General features: G+C 43.8%; 1 protein-coding gene across 6 annotated transcripts in view; it reads left to right on the forward strand.

The window, feature by feature from the left end:
• Window positions 1–9678: 9678 nt before the first annotated feature.
• ITPRID2 (ITPR interacting domain containing 2) overlaps window positions 9679–19273 on the forward strand; it is a 64960-nt gene continuing 55365 nt past the window's right edge. For 3 of the 6 annotated variants that reach the window (XM_034785415.1, XM_034785414.1, XM_034785416.1), the window contains exons 1-2: window positions 14977–15157; window positions 15525–15570. In XM_034785415.1, the coding sequence (XP_034641306.1) occupies window positions 14977–15157; window positions 15525–15570 (227 nt within the window). Of the gene's footprint in view, window positions 9698–13999; window positions 14198–14923; window positions 15158–15524; window positions 15571–19273 lie in introns of those variants that run through there. The other 3 variants (XM_034785413.1, XM_034785412.1, XM_034785417.1) reach the window with 3 other exon arrangements.

Consider the following 19273-nt stretch of genomic DNA (forward strand, 5'->3'; position numbering starts at 1 on the left):
CTGGCAAATAAAAAGCTCCTAGCTTCTTGTGTGCACAATAATGCCAGGCCAACTGCTATGCACATGGATATATTAAAAGAAATTGCAGCATGTAGTACCTCTTGGTTTTAGCTCAATTATACAGTATATTGTGCTGCATTATACTGTGCTGTTTTGGTTTTTATGGGAAGTATATGTAACAGTGTGCATATAAAAGAAGAGCTTAAAATACAGACATGTTTTCAAAATCTCTCTGTTGTTCTGGGGTTGGGTTTTAAGTGATCCGTGTGGCCTAGCGGATAGAGCATTGGACTGGGATGATTCCTGAGTTCTATTTCTGACTTTGCTATTGGCCTGCTGGGTGATCTTGGGCAAGTTACGTCCTTTCTCTGGGCCTCAGTTTCCCCATCTGTAAAATAGTGATGAGACTGACATCCTTTTAAAACACTTCGAGATCTATGAGTAAAAAGTGCTATGTAACAGCTAGGTGGTGGTGTTATTATTTCTATTGATCAATGCTTATGTTTATTATGTATTTCTTATGATTTTGAAAATACATGCACATTGGTTTTAGACAGCAGTTCGTCATCTGCCATTCCTAAAAAGATCATCATGATAGTTTCTTCCTTCATCACTCCCGGTGGGGCCGGGAGTGGGGTAAGAAAAAAAATGGGGGGCAAGCGGCCAAAATTGTTTTTGCTTGGGGCGGCAAAAATCCTAGAGCCGGCCCTGTGTGTACTGCACACTTTGCCTCTTCAGTTTGCAGGAATGGATCCCGCATGGTTGACCAATATGCTGCTTGCTCTCACTAACACGTCATGAGTGGCAGTGGAGTTATTTCTTAAACTACAAAGGCAAGAAGAGTGTGACATTGATCTTGCCACGCGTACTAGTTATGACACCAGATTGCTTGTGGCATTCACAGAGGTGCTGACCACAGTTTAATGCTGCTTTTGGGCTCAGGAAACAAGCACTGAGTGGTGAGATCACATCATCATGCACATCTGGGATGACGAGCAGTGGCTGCAGAACTTTTGGATGAGGAAAGCCACATTCATGGGACTGTGTGATTTAGCTCACCCCAGCCCTGCGGTGCAAGGACACGAGAATGAGAGCTGCCCTCTCATTGGAGAAGCGTGTGGTGATTTCACGGTGGAAGCTGGCTACTCCAGACTGCTACTGATTGGTCGCTAACCAGTTCGGAGTGGGAAAGTTGATCGTTGGACTCATGTAGACGGAAGTGTGCAGGGCCATTAATTGCATCCTGCTTCAAAATACCATGACTCTGGGCAACATGCGTGACGTTGTGGATGGCTTTGCACAAATGGGCTTCCCTAACTGTGGCGGGGCGATAGATGGCACGCATATTCCAGACCACTTAGCCACTGAGTACATTAATCGGAAGGTGTATTTCCCAATGGTTCTCCAGGTGTTTGTGGATCACCATGGGCATTTCAGGGACATTAATGCAAGCTGGTCTGGAAAGGTGCATGATGCATGCATCTTTTGGAACACTGGCCTGTTCAGGAATCTGCAAGCAGGAACTTTCTTCTCAGACCAGAAGATCACTGTAGGGAAAGTCAAAATGCCCACTGTGATGCGGGGAGACCCTGCCTACCCCTACATGGGGCACCTTGACAGCAGCAAGGAGCAGTTGAACAACAGGCTGAGCAAGTGCAGAATGGCTGCTAAGTGTGCTTTTGGCCACTTAAAGGCCCGCTGGTGCTGCCTATATGGGAAGTTGGACCTGGCTGATGACAATATTCCTATGCTTATAGCCATGTGCTGTACGCTACACAATATTTGTGAAGGGAAGGGTGAAAGCTTCACTCAGGGCTGGACCACTGAGGCTCAGTGCCTGGAGGCTGAATTTGAACAGTCAGAGATCAGGCCTATTAGAGGGGCGCAGCATGGGGCCATAAGGATCAGGGATGCCTTGAGGCAGCAATTTGAAGCTGAAAGCCACTAATATTTGTTGCTATGCTCAGGAGTGCAGTGCTTGTAATGCTTGGAGGTGATTGTGACTGGTGCAGATGATGCACTATGAAGGTGTAAGAAAATTGCCTGTTGCTTTGCAGAGCTCTGATTGCCTTCAATAATGGAATGAAGATTGCTTTCAAACCAAAACAATTCTTTTATTAAAAAACAACTGGAGGAGAGAGACAAACAAAAAAAACCACATCAGCACTGAAGGGGACGGGGGAAGGGAGGGTGCCAGGAAGAGGTGGGGTCTGGGGTCGGTTAAAGATTTGTGTATCTATAGGTATTGTCTGCAACCTTGTCTTTTGAAGTACAGTGCAGCAGGTACTGTATTTCAGCAGAGCTAAACTGCAGAGGGACGGGTGTTGAGTGCAGTGGGTACTAGACTGTGATGAGGCATGAGTGGAATCCAGTGTGTACCGACTGGAGCCAGGAGGTTGATAAGTGTGTTGGCAGTGTCTGGGGGTAGCATGGGAAAGAGTTTTGTGACAGCGGCTGCTGGGGAGGGCAGGCACGGAGCTGCTCAGTTTGCAGTGCTAGTATCGCCTGGAGTATGTCCGCTTGGCACTCCATAACGTTTAAAAGCCGCTCCATGGTTTCATTCTGGTGTGCAGCGTTCTCCTTTCGGTCCCTCTTCTCACTGTCCCGTCATTCCTTCAATTCTTGTTTTTCAGCCGCGGAGTGCATCATGACCTCAGGCAGAAAGTCCTCTTTAGTTCTTCATGGCCGCTTTCTAATTCTGCAGAGCCGTTCAGCCGGCGATAACAAAGAATGAGGCTGGGTTCCCAAGGTCATAGCTGTGACGCCAAAATGCAACATTTTACAGAAGCAGTATTGTTTGCAACACACATATCACCGATTTAAAACACAGCCCCTAGTCACATACCTGTCACTAACTGGCTGACCCCAGGCAAGCACACATGAGCCACAAGACCCCCAAAATGGTGAGTAACCACAGGGGCAGGGGAAATCAGTGTTCCAGAACCGTATTGTACACTGGGCACCTGGCTCTTGGGGAGAGCCAGTACTGTAGCGGGGGCCTTATAATCATTCCTGTCCTCACATTTTCCACAGGCTGTGTTTATTATGGAAGATATCTCACTGCTGAGGGTGAGCAGGGAATCAAGGGAGGGACTTTTCCAGGATAAGTGCCCTGGCCCTTATGCTGCTCGCCTGTGTGCAGCAATGGTGTCGTCGTCCGCAGTGATGGTACAGATGCGCGGGAAAGTTATGCTCAATGGGTCAAGAAATAAAACATCTCTGCCGAAGAACCAGCGGCTGGATTGCCCAGTATCTCCAAGAGAGTTTCCTGGAGATCTCTGAGGCAGATTCCCTCAGAGTCAATCAACACCCTGTTCCGCTGCTCAGACTAGGCATGTGGTGGTACATGTCATCCTCTGCCTCTGGGTCCCCCTCTTCCTCCACATCCTGGTCCAAGATTTCTTCTTCCTGTCTCGGTCGCTATCGACTGGCATGTGAGCCACCGAAGTATCCACAGTGGCCTTTACAGTAGAAGTGGGGTTGCCACCGAATATCGCGTCCAGCTCTTTGTAGAACCGGCAGCTCCCGCGCCTTGTGGTAGGCATTCCGCAGCTCCTTCACTTTGACCCTGCACTGCAGTGTGTCCCAGTCATGGCCCCTTTCTGTCATGCATCATGAAATCTGTCCATAGGTATCATAATTCCTATGGCTGGAGCGTGGCTGGGACTGGACAGTGTCCTCCCCCCAAATGCTGATGAGGTCCAGCAGCTTGGCATTGCTCCAAGCGGAGGGATCACCTGATGCGTGGAGCAGGCATGGTCACCTGGAAAGATGCGCTGAGACCACTGCCCGCGTCACCTAGCAAACAGGAAGGGGACTTTCAAAATTCCCAAGTTGGGGATGACGGTTGGTCACCTGAGGGCAGGGCAGTAGAGTTCAAACCGATGACCAGAGAGGCGAGAACAGGCATTGTGGGACACCTCCCGGAGGCCAATCACAGTGCTGTAATCGACCAGGGTGTCTACACTGGCACTGCAGTGCTGTACCCCTGGCGCAGAAAGCTGTATGCCTCTTGTCAGGGTGGTTTTTTTACAGTGCTGCAACAGCGCAGTTTCTGCGCACTAAGTGGCTTGGTAGTGTGTACACCTGGGGAGTTACAATGCAGAAAGCTGCTTTACTGTGCAGAAACTTGCCAGTGTAGACAAGGCCTAAGTGAAGCATTTTCATGTTGGTGAGTAAGTAGGTACTATGGGTCTTTCGTGCTGCAGGTACTAACCTTTGGGTGATTGGTCTTTTAAAACAGAGCACTTATGATCCTTAAAGATGGTCATTTTCAAACTGTAAGAGCATTAACTCTAGCATTCTAGCCAAATTGAACTTGAGTACTTACAGTCTTTCTTCTTAAGATGACTACTGCAGTTAGTACCTTTCTAGAGAACTAAGTTTAAACACAGGCTGGTTAGAGAAGTACTCTAGCCAGTGAAGAAGCTTGACCTTCTTTAAACACTGTTCTCTACAAAGGTGCCACTGGGGTTTCAAATTTCAGTGTAGATGGGACCTAAATTCCTCTACATCTTTAATGGGATAAGGTATTCTTCACCATTTCTGGTCTTAAATTGTAGTGTGGTATTAAACAGCTGCCATATTCAGTGGCAAAGGAAGTTATCCGTGTGGATACTTTGTCTTGTATATGTTTCTGTTTGTAAAGCACTTTAGGTTCCTTCATTATGAAAGCTACCATATAAATGTCTTGTCTTCAGAAATTAACAGAAAGTCAGTCTTAAGGAAGAAATCTGGTCATGACCACATAGCTTTTAGTGGATGTTTGTCTATTTCACAAAATCACAGACTGCTTGTAATTGTTTGCCAGTCCCTGTTCAGAGCTGGATTTGCAAGAATGCTGCAGATTGGGGTTGAGGCACTTTGCACTGAAAGTATGAAATGTATCTGATCATCAGAGACTAACACATAGAGAAACCACCACTTAACATGTGAGGGGGGTGGGGCAGCAGTCTTACATTCACTATGGAACTTACCTGCACAATGACTGCTCTCTCCATGGAGACTGGGAGGGCGGGAAAACCAAGCAGGGAAGTGGGGCATGTAGGGTTAACAGCCACCACCAGCTAACATGTTTTTAAACACAGCTGTCTTTGTCTGTAGAATGGGCAAAATCACGTTATAACATTATGTTAATTAACATGGGTTTGTTAACGCATTTCTTAACATGATGCATTTTTCCTGTGTTGATAAGGCCTTTCTTGGCCTTGTGCAGAAGATATAAAATTCACCTGATGTGCAAAGCTGTGAGTATAGTCTTTAGTCAGTGCTGTTAGCTGCTTCTTGTTTCCATGAACACAAAGGGTAACTATACATAGGGAACAGAGGACAGAATAAAAAGTTTGTGGTGAGCATGAGAAAATGTGAATTTCCTGCTTTATATGTATTCCATATGGAAACTATGCATCAGCTGGGAAATATCCAGATTTGGTGACTATAGATGTTCTACCACAAAAGGCAGATTTTTCCAGGGCTTCCTCACATGGAAACCCTTCTAATAAACCCTACTGGATGGATTAGTTTGATCTCTCTCAATTGCACATCTCTTATACAGCATGAAACTTGAACTTTCATCCAGCTTAACATTTTGAAACTACAGTTTTGTGGGGAGAAACCTTGGAGCTTTTTCTTTACTCTAGATATCTGCTTTTGAGAGTATTGGAGATGATGAGAAGGGTCAGTCAATGAGCTTGTCATCTTTATGTTTTCATGTGCCATAGCAGGAGAAATACAAGATGATACAAAATACAAAATAGCCTCAGAGAAATATCTCATCTCCCACCTTCATCTTGGAGGTATTCTGCCCTATAGTAACTTTTCTAACCCAAACCTAAATATACAGCATGTTTACATGCAAAAATACTACCTTTGTCTCTAATAAATCAGCCTCCTCCTGTCATGTCTATAAGCTATAATTTCTTACTTGTGATATCAGAACCCATTCCTATAGATACTGATTATGATCTCTGAAAGAAGATACAACCTCTTAGTTTATGCATGTATGAGAAGACTGGCGAGCTAGCTAAAAGGAAGACCTTTCCTATTTGCAGAAAACCAGAACTACATGGATTTGTTAAGAACCACTTAGGGTAGAAGCAGATACTGCCTGTTCTTAGCACATGGAAAATTAGCAACATTTCAGTCCAGGTGAAAGTTTATTTTAAAGGGACATCAGCTATTTTTTAGATATTGTAGTTAGATTTTCTTTTTTGTTTATATATAACATTGGAATTGGAGAAAACATTTCTGTCAGGATTCGAGGTGTTGGAGTCACCTGAACTAGAGGGACTCAGCATTTACCAAAGTCAAAATTAATATAGACCTTGTGAAAGAGGCTGGGATTGATGAAATCCTTTCACTTTTCCAATAGTTAAAAGACAAATTTGGCCCACCAAAGTGCCTCAACTTCTGTCTGAAGGAATCATTTCTCTGGGGACATCAGGCCATGTCTACACTACAGGCTAAATCGGCACTGCTGCGATCCATGCAGCAGTATCGATTTAGTGGGTCTGGTGAAAACACACAAAGTCGATGGCAGAGCACTCTCCTGTCGACTTTTGTACTCCAGCTCCCTGAGAAGAGTAAGGTAAGTTGGCGGGAGAGTGTCTCCCGTCGACACAGCACAGTGTAGACACCACTGTGAGTCGACCTAAGCTACATCGACTTCAGCTATGTAACTTACATAACTGAAGTAGCGTAACTTAGGTCGACTTACAGCTTCAGTATAGAGCAGCCCTCAGTCTCCATTCCCATTCAGTTTTCTCTGTTGTCAGTACCTAAGAGCCCAATACTGTATTTGTCATGTACTGAACTTTAAAAATACGTTAATGAGATTTCTGTGCACAGAGGTCTTGCCAGATTGGGCCCTGGGACTGCAACAAGATTCCTGTTTAGTCCTGACATTCATTTGTGATTTGGACTGCTGCTCAGTGGGAGCTCATTGTGGTACCTCCCTCAGATTAATTCACATAAGCCACCAAAGATCTATCAGACAACAATGATTCTTGGTTAGTACTGGATCAGACTAGATTGTAACCTTTCCACTAGAGAAATAGACTGTATGCTGAACTATCCAGTCTCCATTTATAAACATTTTAAAACTACGATATGTACCTGTTAGACTGGAATGTCTCTGATGGAGCTACACCAGTCTGACCAGTAAGTACCTATTATTAAAAAATACATTTGAAAAGCACAGTGACTCCTAAAGGAGTGCTTACATGGGCTATTGTGTAAATAAATCCTTCTTCAGAGATTATTGATCAGTGCAGAAGAGATCATGATGTCATGAAATAAAAGCTTTTATTTCTTGAAGCAGTTAAAAAAATTTCAGTTATATTAGTATTTACTATGGTTGCACTTGAAAGAAGTTACCATGTATCTAATCGGGTTAAAATGATTTTATTCTCTTTAATTGAGAATGCAACATAAACAGTGATACAATTTTCTTCCATCCCCTGTTTTGCACATTCTGCCCATTCCAGCCTCTTGCTGGCCAGGAATTGGTCAGAAGTGTGTGTGTGTGTGGGAGGGAGGGAGAGATTCCAAATCTAACTCTCCCCCCACATCAAGGTCTTCCAGCTAGCTCTCCATCACAGAACATTGTGCCTTTCTGTGCCAGTGGCTCACTCTTAATATGCAAAACATTTTTGTTTCACTATAGCTCATTCCAGCACTTTCTTATTTTTAATAAAATGTAGAATAGATATGAATTGCACAATATTGTTGCATGCATCTTATATATATACTTGCGGAGTTACATTTAATGTGGTGATTCTCCACCCTCCCTGGCTTTTTGTATATGATAATATGATACCTCTGCTGATGCCATTAAATCAACTCTATCATCACATCTGGAATTTCCTATACTTCCCATGAAAGAAAAGTATTAATTTTAATTTTAGAGATGAGTCAGACACAAGATGGAATTGGCATAGAATGGAAAGGTAAATATAGCTGATACCACCTTTTTATAGCTAACATTGAGTATGTGCAGCCAGTAAGGCAGTTTCAGATGATGGCCAAGGGACTGATCTTATGAGCACACCCAACTCCGGTTGACTTCACTTGGGACTGTGAGTAGTCCACAATTCTCAGGAATGTTTTTAAAGTTATGCCTATGTCAGGATATCCAGCCAACAGATTTCTAAAAAAAAAATCTCAGGAAATACAGGGTGATATCCTGGTTAGAACACAGCCCTGGATTTCCTGGTTCTGTTCCTGCCTCTGCCTTTGGGACAATTCACTTAACCACAGTGGAATATATAAAACCAGGCTACTGATATCTACCTCACAGGCATGTTGTTGTAAGGCTTAATTCATTGAAGTCTGTCAGTTTTGCCATTAACTTCAAGGGGTGCAGAGGTGGGATTCATCATATTGCTAAAGTGCTCTGAGATCCTCCTATGAAAGGTGCAATAAAAGGGCAATGTATTCTTAGGGCAAATAATTATCTTGATTTCTCTTTATCTTCCACATATAGTTTCAAGTAGGTTCTTTGTTACCCATGTGGAGCAATACCAGAAATTAATAAATCAGAGCAGTAATTATCTTTATATATGAAAGGATGTAGTTAATGCTTAAAACCTACAAATTTTGTAATTAAGCCTACAAAGCAAAGTGCTTTACAATCCTACATATTTATCAGGAAACAATTAAAAACAGTAGGTTTAAAAAAATGGTTCTTACAGCACACATACCAAGCAAATGACTTTCCTTTCCTTAGTATTTTGTATTCCTTAGTATTCTCCTTCTGTAACATATGGATTATAGACCTCTACAGAATACTGTGTGTGGGTGCATTAACAAGGTATTATACTAAGTACAGGTATCAAGATAACCAATTACACTGAAAACTTATTGGAGATTGGGAGATGAGACAGAAATAGAACCTCAAATTAAGAGGAAAGACAGCTAAGTGAAAGCAAGAGACATAAAAAATAAGAAAAAGAAAAGACCAAGAAAATAATTTTCAGAAAAGATTGACCATGTTGAGGAAAGTAAAAGGAATAATTTGGGATCTGACAATGTTGAAATGAACCATATTGGCTTAGTTTCCTTCTGCCTGCAACTTCTTTCTTATACATCTTTCTTGGCAGAGATCATAATGTCCTCAGAAATTACAGCTACCCGCTGACACATCTGCTGACATGAGTGCATTTACATTTAGGGAGATTGAAAGCCTCTTTTACTCTCTCTTTCTTTATGGTATTTGTTTTATTACATTGCTGTGTGCTGGTCTTAGCTTTTTCTATCTGATCTGGTGGTGCAGCTGTAATCCACTTGAATACAGATATCCGGCTCTTCCTTTAGAAACTTCCTTTTCAAACAAGCGATGCTATAGTTCTTGTAAACGCCCTGAAGGAAGTGGGTTTTTTCCTCCTTCCTCCTCCAGCCAGAGGTCCTAGAAATACAAACCATTTTCTTAAAACCAAGAAAAATTTGATTAGAAAATAGCCCTACAAGTTCTACTGTTTTGAATGATAATGCATTGTTTTCTTATCTTATAAAAAAAAGTGCTTGTCATTAATCCACTAAAACAATTTGCTAGAAAAGCCATAGAGACTGTCCCCTAACACTTAAATTTGTTAGAGCGAAACTGGCAGATTATTTTCCATATATTTGAGAGAGAACATCTGTCTTACAATACTGGCAGATCCAGCTCAGGCATGCTTCTCTGCTCTGGTTAGGGGAAGAGGTAGGTATACTCCGAATGTGATTATCCTTTTGCTTTCAGATTTTATTTTAAAAGCGAATTTCAATAGCTAGAAGAAATTAACATATACATTTTTATTATAATTTTATAGTGTCTAAAGGTGTAGTAGGTATTTCATATAATGCAAAGAAAGATGCAGTGTCTCAACAATACAATTATCAGATTAGGCTGTTGCTGATTGTGATGATTCAATGAAGGTGGTTTTTAAAAAAATAACGATGACAGAGGTATAAAATGGTGGGTATTCTCTACTTGCTAATTGTGGACATTCTGAAAGACGGGAGTTTTCATGAGGGCCTCAAAAGATCAGTGGTGGCCTGGCAGACCAAAGTGAGTGAGGGTTTTCAAAGCACAGGGAGCAGTATGGAGATGCTTGTGGGAGAAAGATGCCAATTTCTCATACATCTTTGACAGAGTGGAGTGGCCAGGGCAATGTGACAAGGGATAAGGCTGAAGAAATTGGGAGGATCCGTTATGTATGAGTGTGAGAATCAGAACAAGATGTCCTAAATTTTGACCTGATAGAGAAGAGGAGAGATTAAAGAAGAGGTGATGTGGTCTGAGTGACAGGTTAGAATGGTATTCTCTCTGTCTCTGAGTTCTGATTACAAAACCAATAAGATATGTGAAAACTTATTTTTGAATTATGTGGCAACTTAATTCATCCCTTGTTTAACTGTGTGAAGCTTGGACTTCAAGGAAATTACCGTTGCTTACACAGGGATGAATTTGACCCTATAATATAACAGAATGCAGTTCGCTGAAAATTGACTGTTAAATTATGATTTGAATACTTAAAACAATTTTGAAAAAAGTATGTCTGATTTTAAAAATCCATATAACTGATAGGGTTTTATTAGTTAAAAAGATGTTCTTTAACTTATAACTGAAAATCACTTGTTTATTTTTTAAATGAAAAATTCTGCTGTTATATCCAAAATATAGATTATTACTTAAAAAAGTAATCAATCAATCAAAAAATTCACCTAGCTATTTGCCTTTGGAAAATATCTACTGCATATAGGACCTGATCCTGCAATCATTAATCAGATGAAGTCAGAGAATGCAAGACTGGGTCCATAAACTGGGTCCATAAGTAGTACTGGCTTGCCATAATGATTTTTGACTCCATAAAGCTATTGTATGAGCTACAGTTCAAATGCTCTCTGAGTATTTGTTGACAGAACAGACAAGCCATTATAGATAATCAAGCTAGTAATTTGTCAGTTATGGACTCTCTAAGTATGTATTGACATTATGGACTTGTAAGAATTTTCATGCTGATGATCTGTTACAAACTCGGATGTGTGTGTTACTTCATGGAAGCTATTGTCTTCCCAAAAAAGTGTAACAATTGTGATTTTCCACATTTCCCAGTGATTTTGTAACATCTCATATGATATTGCAATCTCAATGATACACTTTGTTTCAAAAATGAATCTCCAAAATACACTGAAGTAATGTTATGCTTGTTCCTTATTAACAAAATCAAGGAAAATCAGATTTAAGGCCCTGATCCTTCAAATACTACTGGTGGGTGATTTTACTCAAGTGTCTAGTCTTATGCACAGGTGTGTTTGCAGGATCGGGGCCTTAGCCTGTATCCATCAACTCATCTCCTTGTTCTACTTAAGTCACAGAACAATGCATGATGGCTATATTAGCTGAGCAAAACAGATGACAGAAGCCTATAATGTCGTTGCAGTTATCCGGATTTTGATGATTAAAAGAGAATTTCCAAATGTAGCTTTGGTTGTGTCAGGCTGCTTTTTTATGTCTTTTTATAATAAATAGCCCAATCTCCAAACATAAATAGGCTATTGTGATAAAATATTTTTTTTTAAATTAGATTAGATACACCCTCACTTCAATTTTTTTTTTTTTTTTTGGTTTTTAATCACAGTACATTGAAAAATGAAGGTTTACCCTTCTTCCCCCTCTCCCCAATGGTTTATAGCATAAGGGGAAAATAATCTTAGAAAGACGTACATACAGTATCAGATGCAATGGGGACTGAAACTTGTTTTATTCATGGGGAAAAAAGACACTTTATCTTTTAAAAAAAAATAGAAACTTCTAGAAAGGTGAAAATGAGAAATGAGACCATGTTGCTATGATCTCTCAACTACAGCAGGAAATATGTTTGTTTATCATGACCCTGATACTTCCATAGGCAGATTAGTTTTTAAATAAAAGGTCTCTATTCTGTTTGTCTACAAAAACTAAAACCAGGGTTGATGACAGGCCTGCCACACTTGTATTTACAGAGGACCCTGGCCTCAGGAGATCGTTCCTATCAACACTGAGAGGTCTAGCCCCTCTTTCTGAAGGTATCTGTGGGACAGACCTGGTTTTTAAAAAGTTTTTCTGATGATTCTCACCTCTCCTGGCTGCTGCTGCTGCTCTTACAGCCATGCCCTGTTTTAATCAGGGGTGGATTCTTGAGCTTTTCTGAGTAGTTAACCTCCCAATGTTCTGATCTTGCACATTTTGTTAAAATACCAGGGGCAGGAGGTGGGGACTTGGACGTATTTGTGCCAGCCCTAAGCAGTCCCCACTATGGAAGGTAATTCCCTAAGCTCTCTAGTGGAACATGGATAATAGGGGCTAGCATATCCAGGGTCTAAAATACGACTCTTTAGAAATCTGAACATTTTAGGCTCTGATTCTGCCATGAGTTCCATATAGGTGGACTACTATAAAAACCAGTGAGGCTTCACACAGGTGCAACAGTTTACCCACAGGGATCCAATTGCCGGATAATGATATACCAGTGTAGTCCTTAGGAGTTTTACCATTAACTTTAATGGAGCCAGGATTTCACCCCTAAAGCCCTTCACATTCTCTGGTATGTGCAGTGACTTCTTAGGCACTGGTTTGTTCCCGGACATTGAGTCTCCATTCTTCCCAGATTATATTGTTTGTTGGATTTTCAGGAAACACTGGATGCTTTAATCTTCCTAGAAGCAAGTTTAAGGATTATAAAGACTTCAAGTGAATTTAAATAAGATTTTAAAAGGCTTCCTTGCTCTCGCCAGTATTCCTGTGCTAAGTCAGAAAGAGGATTACTAAAGTTTAGACTCTTAGAAATGAAAGTTTTGAGTATGGTGGACTCAGCATGACCACTATTGCTCTTCTTACTCCCCAGGACTAAATTTACCTATGAAAAATCACACAGCTTTTTATGTGGAGTCACTGCCCCATCTATGTTGTGTCAACTACATTGTGCATTTAGATGGAAGGGGTGGGAAGGTAGGGTGACCAGACAGCAAGTGTGAAAAATCAGGAAAGGGGATGGGGGGTAATAGGAGCCTATATAAGAAAAAGACCCAAAAATCGGGACTGTCTCTATAAAATCGGGACATCTGGTCACCCTAGAAGAAGGAAACATTACTGGGCTAATGGCCTGTCACCTCTCTGGTAAGAAAACAAGAGTGATCTATAGCCTCCACAGTGTTAGCTCTGGGAAGATGGGGTCAAGCCTCTTCACCTAAACTCAGGACTATTTTCACTGATTTCAGCAGACATAACCAAGCTACTGTTAAAACAGATTCAAACTACTTTATAATGTAATATAACCTAGATTGTTAGCTCTTTGGGGCCAGGTGCTCTCTTTTTGTTCTGTGTTTGTCAGTCTAAGCACAATGGGACCCTCCGTGCTCCATGACATGATAATAGAAATGAATAATAATGCCTTCAGAATGCTGAATGTTCTCGTCTCTTTCTCTTCCTGTCATCCACATCTCCCTTTCCCTTTATCCTTTCTTCCTTCCTCTGCATGTTTTCCACACTCACTTTTCCACACTCTCTCATTCATTCGCTCATCTCTAGCTAGTTCTCTAAGCCATGTTTCCCGGTGTGCCCTTTCTCACTCTTTATTTGAGCTCTTAATATCTTCTGCCTGTCCTCTCCCCACTCTCCCTCTTGGTGTGTTTGTGAGCTGGACCAGCTCACCCTCCCAAGCAGGTGAGGACAGTGTGGTGTGAGAGCGGATGGGCTGCCACGAGCCTTTTAGTGGGTTCAATAAACTTTTGCTCCCCAGCAAGATCGCGTCGATTTTCCAATTGTTCCTTTTCCTGCTCCGTTAGGGACACCCACCCACCCCCGTTTAAAAAGCCACTGGCACTGCAGGAGGATTTTACTGCGGATTTCAAGAAGAGCGACAACAATCGCCCCCCCCCATGTCTTTTATCTGCACTGTCATCTGCCCACTAGCCTCTGGACACGCCACGGGGGGGAGCGGGTGACTGGCTAGCCTGGCCCCAGGGGGGAGATGCAGAAAGGGGAAGCCGGTCCCTGCAGCAGGACGCTCCCCCGCGTGCAGCCGGCTGTGCCCGGGCAGGAGGAGAACGCGCGGCTTTGCTTGGGTCCCATCACGTGGGCAGCAAACTTTTCTCCCAGCAGCGGTATGAGGAAGTTCAGAGGGACGCTGCTGCAATCTCCAGCCTAGGCGGGTGAATCCTCCTCCCCCGGGCCCGCTATGTGAGTATGGCTCACCCCGCAGCAAGCGGCTCCTCTCCCCCCGGCACGCAGGGTGGCTGCGGGGCTTGGCTTGGTCCTCCCCGGGACCCCGCGGCTGGCTGCGGGGCAGGGGCCCGATCCGGCCCCGCAGGCTGCTGCCCGCTCCCCAGGGAGGGAAGCGGTTTGAGGAACACCCCGATGGATTAAGTTCTCGGGTTGCCGTTCGGCTCCCACGGCTCGGGCGGGCGCCTCCCGGTTTGTTGGTTACTTTTTACTGCGGCCGCTCGAGCTGCGCTCCTGGCTGGAAGCCGCGCTTGGGGGGGAGCGGAGGTGACGGTCGCCAGCTGGGGCGAGGCGTGGGAGGGGAGCGAGCTGCAGCGAAGCCCGGGCGGCCGGGGGCGGCCAAACGTAGAATCGTTTTCAGGGCGGACCTGGAGGCCGCTCCAGTGTTGCAACAGTGAGCGAGGCGAGAGTCGCCTGTGCGCGCGGGGCCGGCCGGGGGCGATGCTGAGCGCGGGGCGCGCCGGGCTGCTGCTCCTCTGCGGCGGCGGCGCTGCCGGAGCCTGGGGCGGACGTTAGGTGACTCGGGCGCTGCTGCTGGTTCCCAGCTGGGCTGCGCGGGAGCCCGTCCCGCGGGCTGCAGCCGGCCGGCGCCTCGCGTGGGAAACTCGCTGCCGCCCTCACTTCCCGTCCCGCGAGTCTGAGCCGGGCTCCGCGCGCTCAACCCGGCTCGCGTGTGCCTGGCAGGTTGCGTTGCTGCGGTCGCCTTGTGAAGTGAAGCTGCAGGAGCCGCGGTCCTGATGGAGGAGCCGCCGGGGGCAGAGGAGTGGCCGGGGGCTAGCCAGAAGAGAAAGGCCTGGGCTAAGAGCAGAGACTCCTGGCAGGCATCGGAGGCGGAGGATCTCTCGGCAGAAGCAGCTGAGCTGGCCCGGCAGGAGGACCATCTCACCGTCGGAAAACTGCTCCTGGCTGCAGAAGGAGGTCTGTCCTGTCCGGTTGTCTCCACTAAGGCAGGGAAGGGGGGAAAACAGTGATTAGAATCGCCCCGTTCATTAGCCCTGCTTGATGAACGCATTACGGGGTTGCACCATATGTGAGACATGCAGTCTGTGTTTAAAAGTATTTTTAATTCTCATATTTTTGGCCTGCCGTTGAGTTTATTCTTATTTCTTTTGTTTATTATTGTCTTTTTTTGTTGTTGCTCTTGTCAGCAGTCTTGTTTGTGTGGCAGTAGTGTAAGTGGTGTTTAAAAGGCACCATTCGTCTTTCTTCATGAGACGTCTGGAATGCATAGAGCATCAATTACAACTCTGTTTTTCTCCCTCCTTCCCTTTCTTTTCTCCCAAAGGTAATATTCCAAACGAAAAGATCGCCATATGGCTTAAAGATTGCAGGTAAGTACTTCTGCAAACCAGAAGTTCCAGTACTGCTCTAAATAGTTACATATGTCTAAGTAGTAGTGTCCACAATTCTTTATTAGCTAAAGGACCTGAACTTACAACCTCTACTTATGTGAATGTGAGTTGAAGGATTGGGCTCTCAAAGCATGTAGGAGGTGAGAAAAATTAGTTATTAGTTTTACTTTCACCTCTCTCTGTAGTGTGCTTTCTCTTATTAGGGAACAGTTGAAGTTCTTCTTTGAGAATAAATGTACCATTAATAAGTTACTAGAGTAGTAATGCATGTATTAGTGTGGCTGTCTGGCAAACAGTTGATTTCTCTCCCCCCCCCCCATCTTCCCTCTTATCTGTCATGTAACAGTGGTAAAGCATTACAGAGTCACTTTCTTCTAATACTGAGCCAAGACTAAGGAAAACAGTGTTATGCCTAAATCTACCCTCTCTCTCCCTGATTGACTGCAGGGCTCTTCTTAAAACCTTCCCTATCCTCATCTTGACTGGCTTCCTGTTACACTTCTAAGGAAACAGTGCACAGCCCTTTATCTCCTCCCCTTTATTACTAAACATTTAGCAACAGATTGAGTCATCAGCTTTACCATTCTCCCACATATAGTCACCTTCTGGCCCTGAGGATCCTTTTTCTCTGATTAGATGTATTTAATCTCAAATATATAGACTCCTGTCCATTAGGCTTGGACTTCCCTAAAGGATTATTTCTAGGACCCTATCAAATTCACACCATGAAAAAGGCATCATGGACCATGAAATCTGGTCCTTTGTGTACTTTTACCCTATACTATACAGATTTCATGGGTAAACTAGTGTTTCTCAAACTGGGGGTCCCAGCACAAACAAAGGTTGTGGGGCTGTCACAAGGCTATTGTAGGGGGGTCATGGTATTGCCACCTTTACTTCTGTGGTGGCTTCAGGGCTGGGTGGCTGGAGAGTGGTGGATGCTGGCCAGCTACCCAGCTTGAAAGCAGCACCTGAGTCGGCAACAGCGCAGAAGTAATGGTAGCAATATCCTGCCATGACATCCTTATTTCTGCGCTACTGCTGGTAGTGGTGCTGTCTTCAGAGCTGGGCTCCCAGCCTGCAGCTGCAGAGCTTCCTGAAGCTGGGGGCAGTTCCTGGAAGTGTGTCTGACCTGGCCCTGGGAGCGGCCCCTGCAGGGGAAGAGGAAGTCCCATCCCTCACTAGCCCGGCGAGGACCAGCAGCTGGAACCTGGCATACAGTAGGAGTCCATGGCCATGGGCCCCCAGCCTTGTCCCGTCCTGGTGCTCAGGGGTTAAACAGACCTTGGGTTGGCTGTGTGTGTAGAGAGGGCGACCACAGACTCCCGTAACTACATACCATGCCACCCTCATTTTTGCACTGCTACTGGTGGCGGTGCTGCCCTCAGAGCTGGGTGTCTGGCCAGCAGACGCTCATGTCCAGCTGCCCAGCTCTGACGGCAATGCTGCCACCAGCAACAGCGCAGAAGTAAGGGTGGCAATATTGTGACTCCTCTACAATAGCCTTCTAACCCCCTCTCCCCATGACTTCCTTTTGGGTTGGGACACCCAGGGTTACAACACAGTGAAATTTACAGTTTTTAAAATTCTATGAACATGAAATTGACCAAACTCAACTGTGAATTTGGTAGGGCCCTAATTATGTCCCTTCACTAAGACTGGAATGAATACCACTGTTGCTATTGTCACAAAACAGTTCAGTTGGATTTAGAAAAAGCTTTTTCTTCAGTCTCCACCATATAGTATTTTGGGGTTCAGCTGTAGCCAGTGACAATAGCTCATCTTGTCCAATATTTTTCTTCTTTCAATTTTATCAGGGATAGTTGTCCTTGTTTAAGGTTAGGTGAGCTTTTGGTGGCATCCCAATAGTTAAAGAAAGTTCAGGACCTCCTATATTTAGCTTTCACTCTCATCCTTTAGACATAGCAGTTTATAGTGAAAATTTACTTTAAAGGTTGGCAGTGCTAGTCTGATTTGTTGACCCCGTGAGCAACTCGGCTGGGCTTACTCTAGAGACTGATGAATGTGTTACCGTATAGCTCAGCAGAGCTAATATAGTGTCTTTGTTGTAGAAGTCTCTGTGCAGTCTAGGTCACCTGTTCCCTTGTGGGCGGAGAGGGCTGGTGACATACTCTATCCCAAAAACTTGGAATTCACGTCTGACAAATTGCGGTCCATTGTCAGTGACTATTTTTTTTTCAGCCTGCCAAAATGAGAGAAGATGCCTTAACTTTTATATGATCTAATTACTTGTGGGTTTTGTAAGAAATAGAATTTCAACAAATCTTGGTAAATAGTCAGTGGCTACCAAATCAGTATGTTCCTTTTCTTGACACAGGTCTAGTGCTAAACTAGAAGCTTTACTAGAATGGGGGCGGGGGGGAGGTTCTTCCTAAAGCTAGTCTGTCTCTATTCACAGAGTTCCTGTCTAGAATCTTCTCCTTTCTTAGCTTCTTGGTACAGGTTTAAAGGAATTGTACATATATTCATACAGTGACAATATGCACACTTAATAACTAAAGTCACAAATCTATATAATAATAATAATAAAATCGAATATCATTATGCGGGATAGAAGACTTATGAAGCAGTAGTGTCTGTTGATTAGATCAGAGTATTGGAAGCCAGAATTCCTGGCTTTCGTTCACGCTATTGCTACTAACTGACTGCGTGACCTTGAGCAAGCCACATAAATAGGTGTTTTCCTTATTTTACAGCTGAGGAAAGCAAGGCACAAAAATGTTGATTAACAGGGATGTTGCAAGGTTTAGTTAATGGATGTTTGTAAAGCCCTCTGTAATCCTTGCATAAAAGATCCTGTGCAAGTGTAAATGTACTGTTTGTAAATGTTGTTGCTGACCAATTCTATACTTTATACTAAAAAATTAAATTTGCCTCTGTTGTAGAGTTGGCAAATCCTACTTTGACACTGTTCCTTTAGTTTTCATGTATTACATAAAAATGTTGCACACTCTGTAGTCTTAAATGCATAGACATTCCACCCTGGGGCTTAGTGATATCCACACACTATTCAAACTTTGCTCTTGTGGCTGGCTTTTGCAAAGCTTATGTGATTTGTTAATATCAGTGGTTCTCTGAAATGGAAATACAGTCCATCCTGCATCCATTGAAGTCAATGGGAAAAACTCCCACTGACTTCATTGGAGCAGGATCAGTCCAGTAGGCATTTAGGATCTGATTCTGTGATGTGCTGAGTGCCAACAACTACCAGTAATGTCTGTGGGAGCCGGGAATTCTCAGCACTTTGGATAAGTGCTCAGCTCCTCATAGGATTATACTCTCAAGACCAGGGCTTTGGAGTGGAGCCCAGAGCTGGAGCAGCTCCGGAGCAGTGAAGCTGCAGGATTTTGCCTGGAGCTGGAGGGGAGCCGGAGCACAGCTCCAAAGCCCTGCTCAAGACTGTAGGTAGTACACAGTTAAATTTGTATGTAAAATGTGTATTTTTGACTATTATAGGTGGTGTGAGAGAATAATCTAATTTACTTTTTGACAAGGCATCTGCTACTCTCTCTCTGCGTATGTGCATGCATAATCAAAGTTCTTCTAGCCCTTGATGATCCTTGGTGGTTTTCCTTTTTTTCTGTCCACATTGCTGGTTAAAGACAATATCAAAAATCTTGAACATATTTTACATTGTATTGTTAAAAATAACACCTACATT

This window comes from Trachemys scripta, chromosome 11 (genome assembly GCF_013100865.1).
Source record: "Trachemys scripta elegans isolate TJP31775 chromosome 11, CAS_Tse_1.0, whole genome shotgun sequence".
In the NCBI taxonomy this organism is placed as follows: domain Eukaryota; kingdom Metazoa; phylum Chordata; order Testudines; family Emydidae; genus Trachemys; species Trachemys scripta.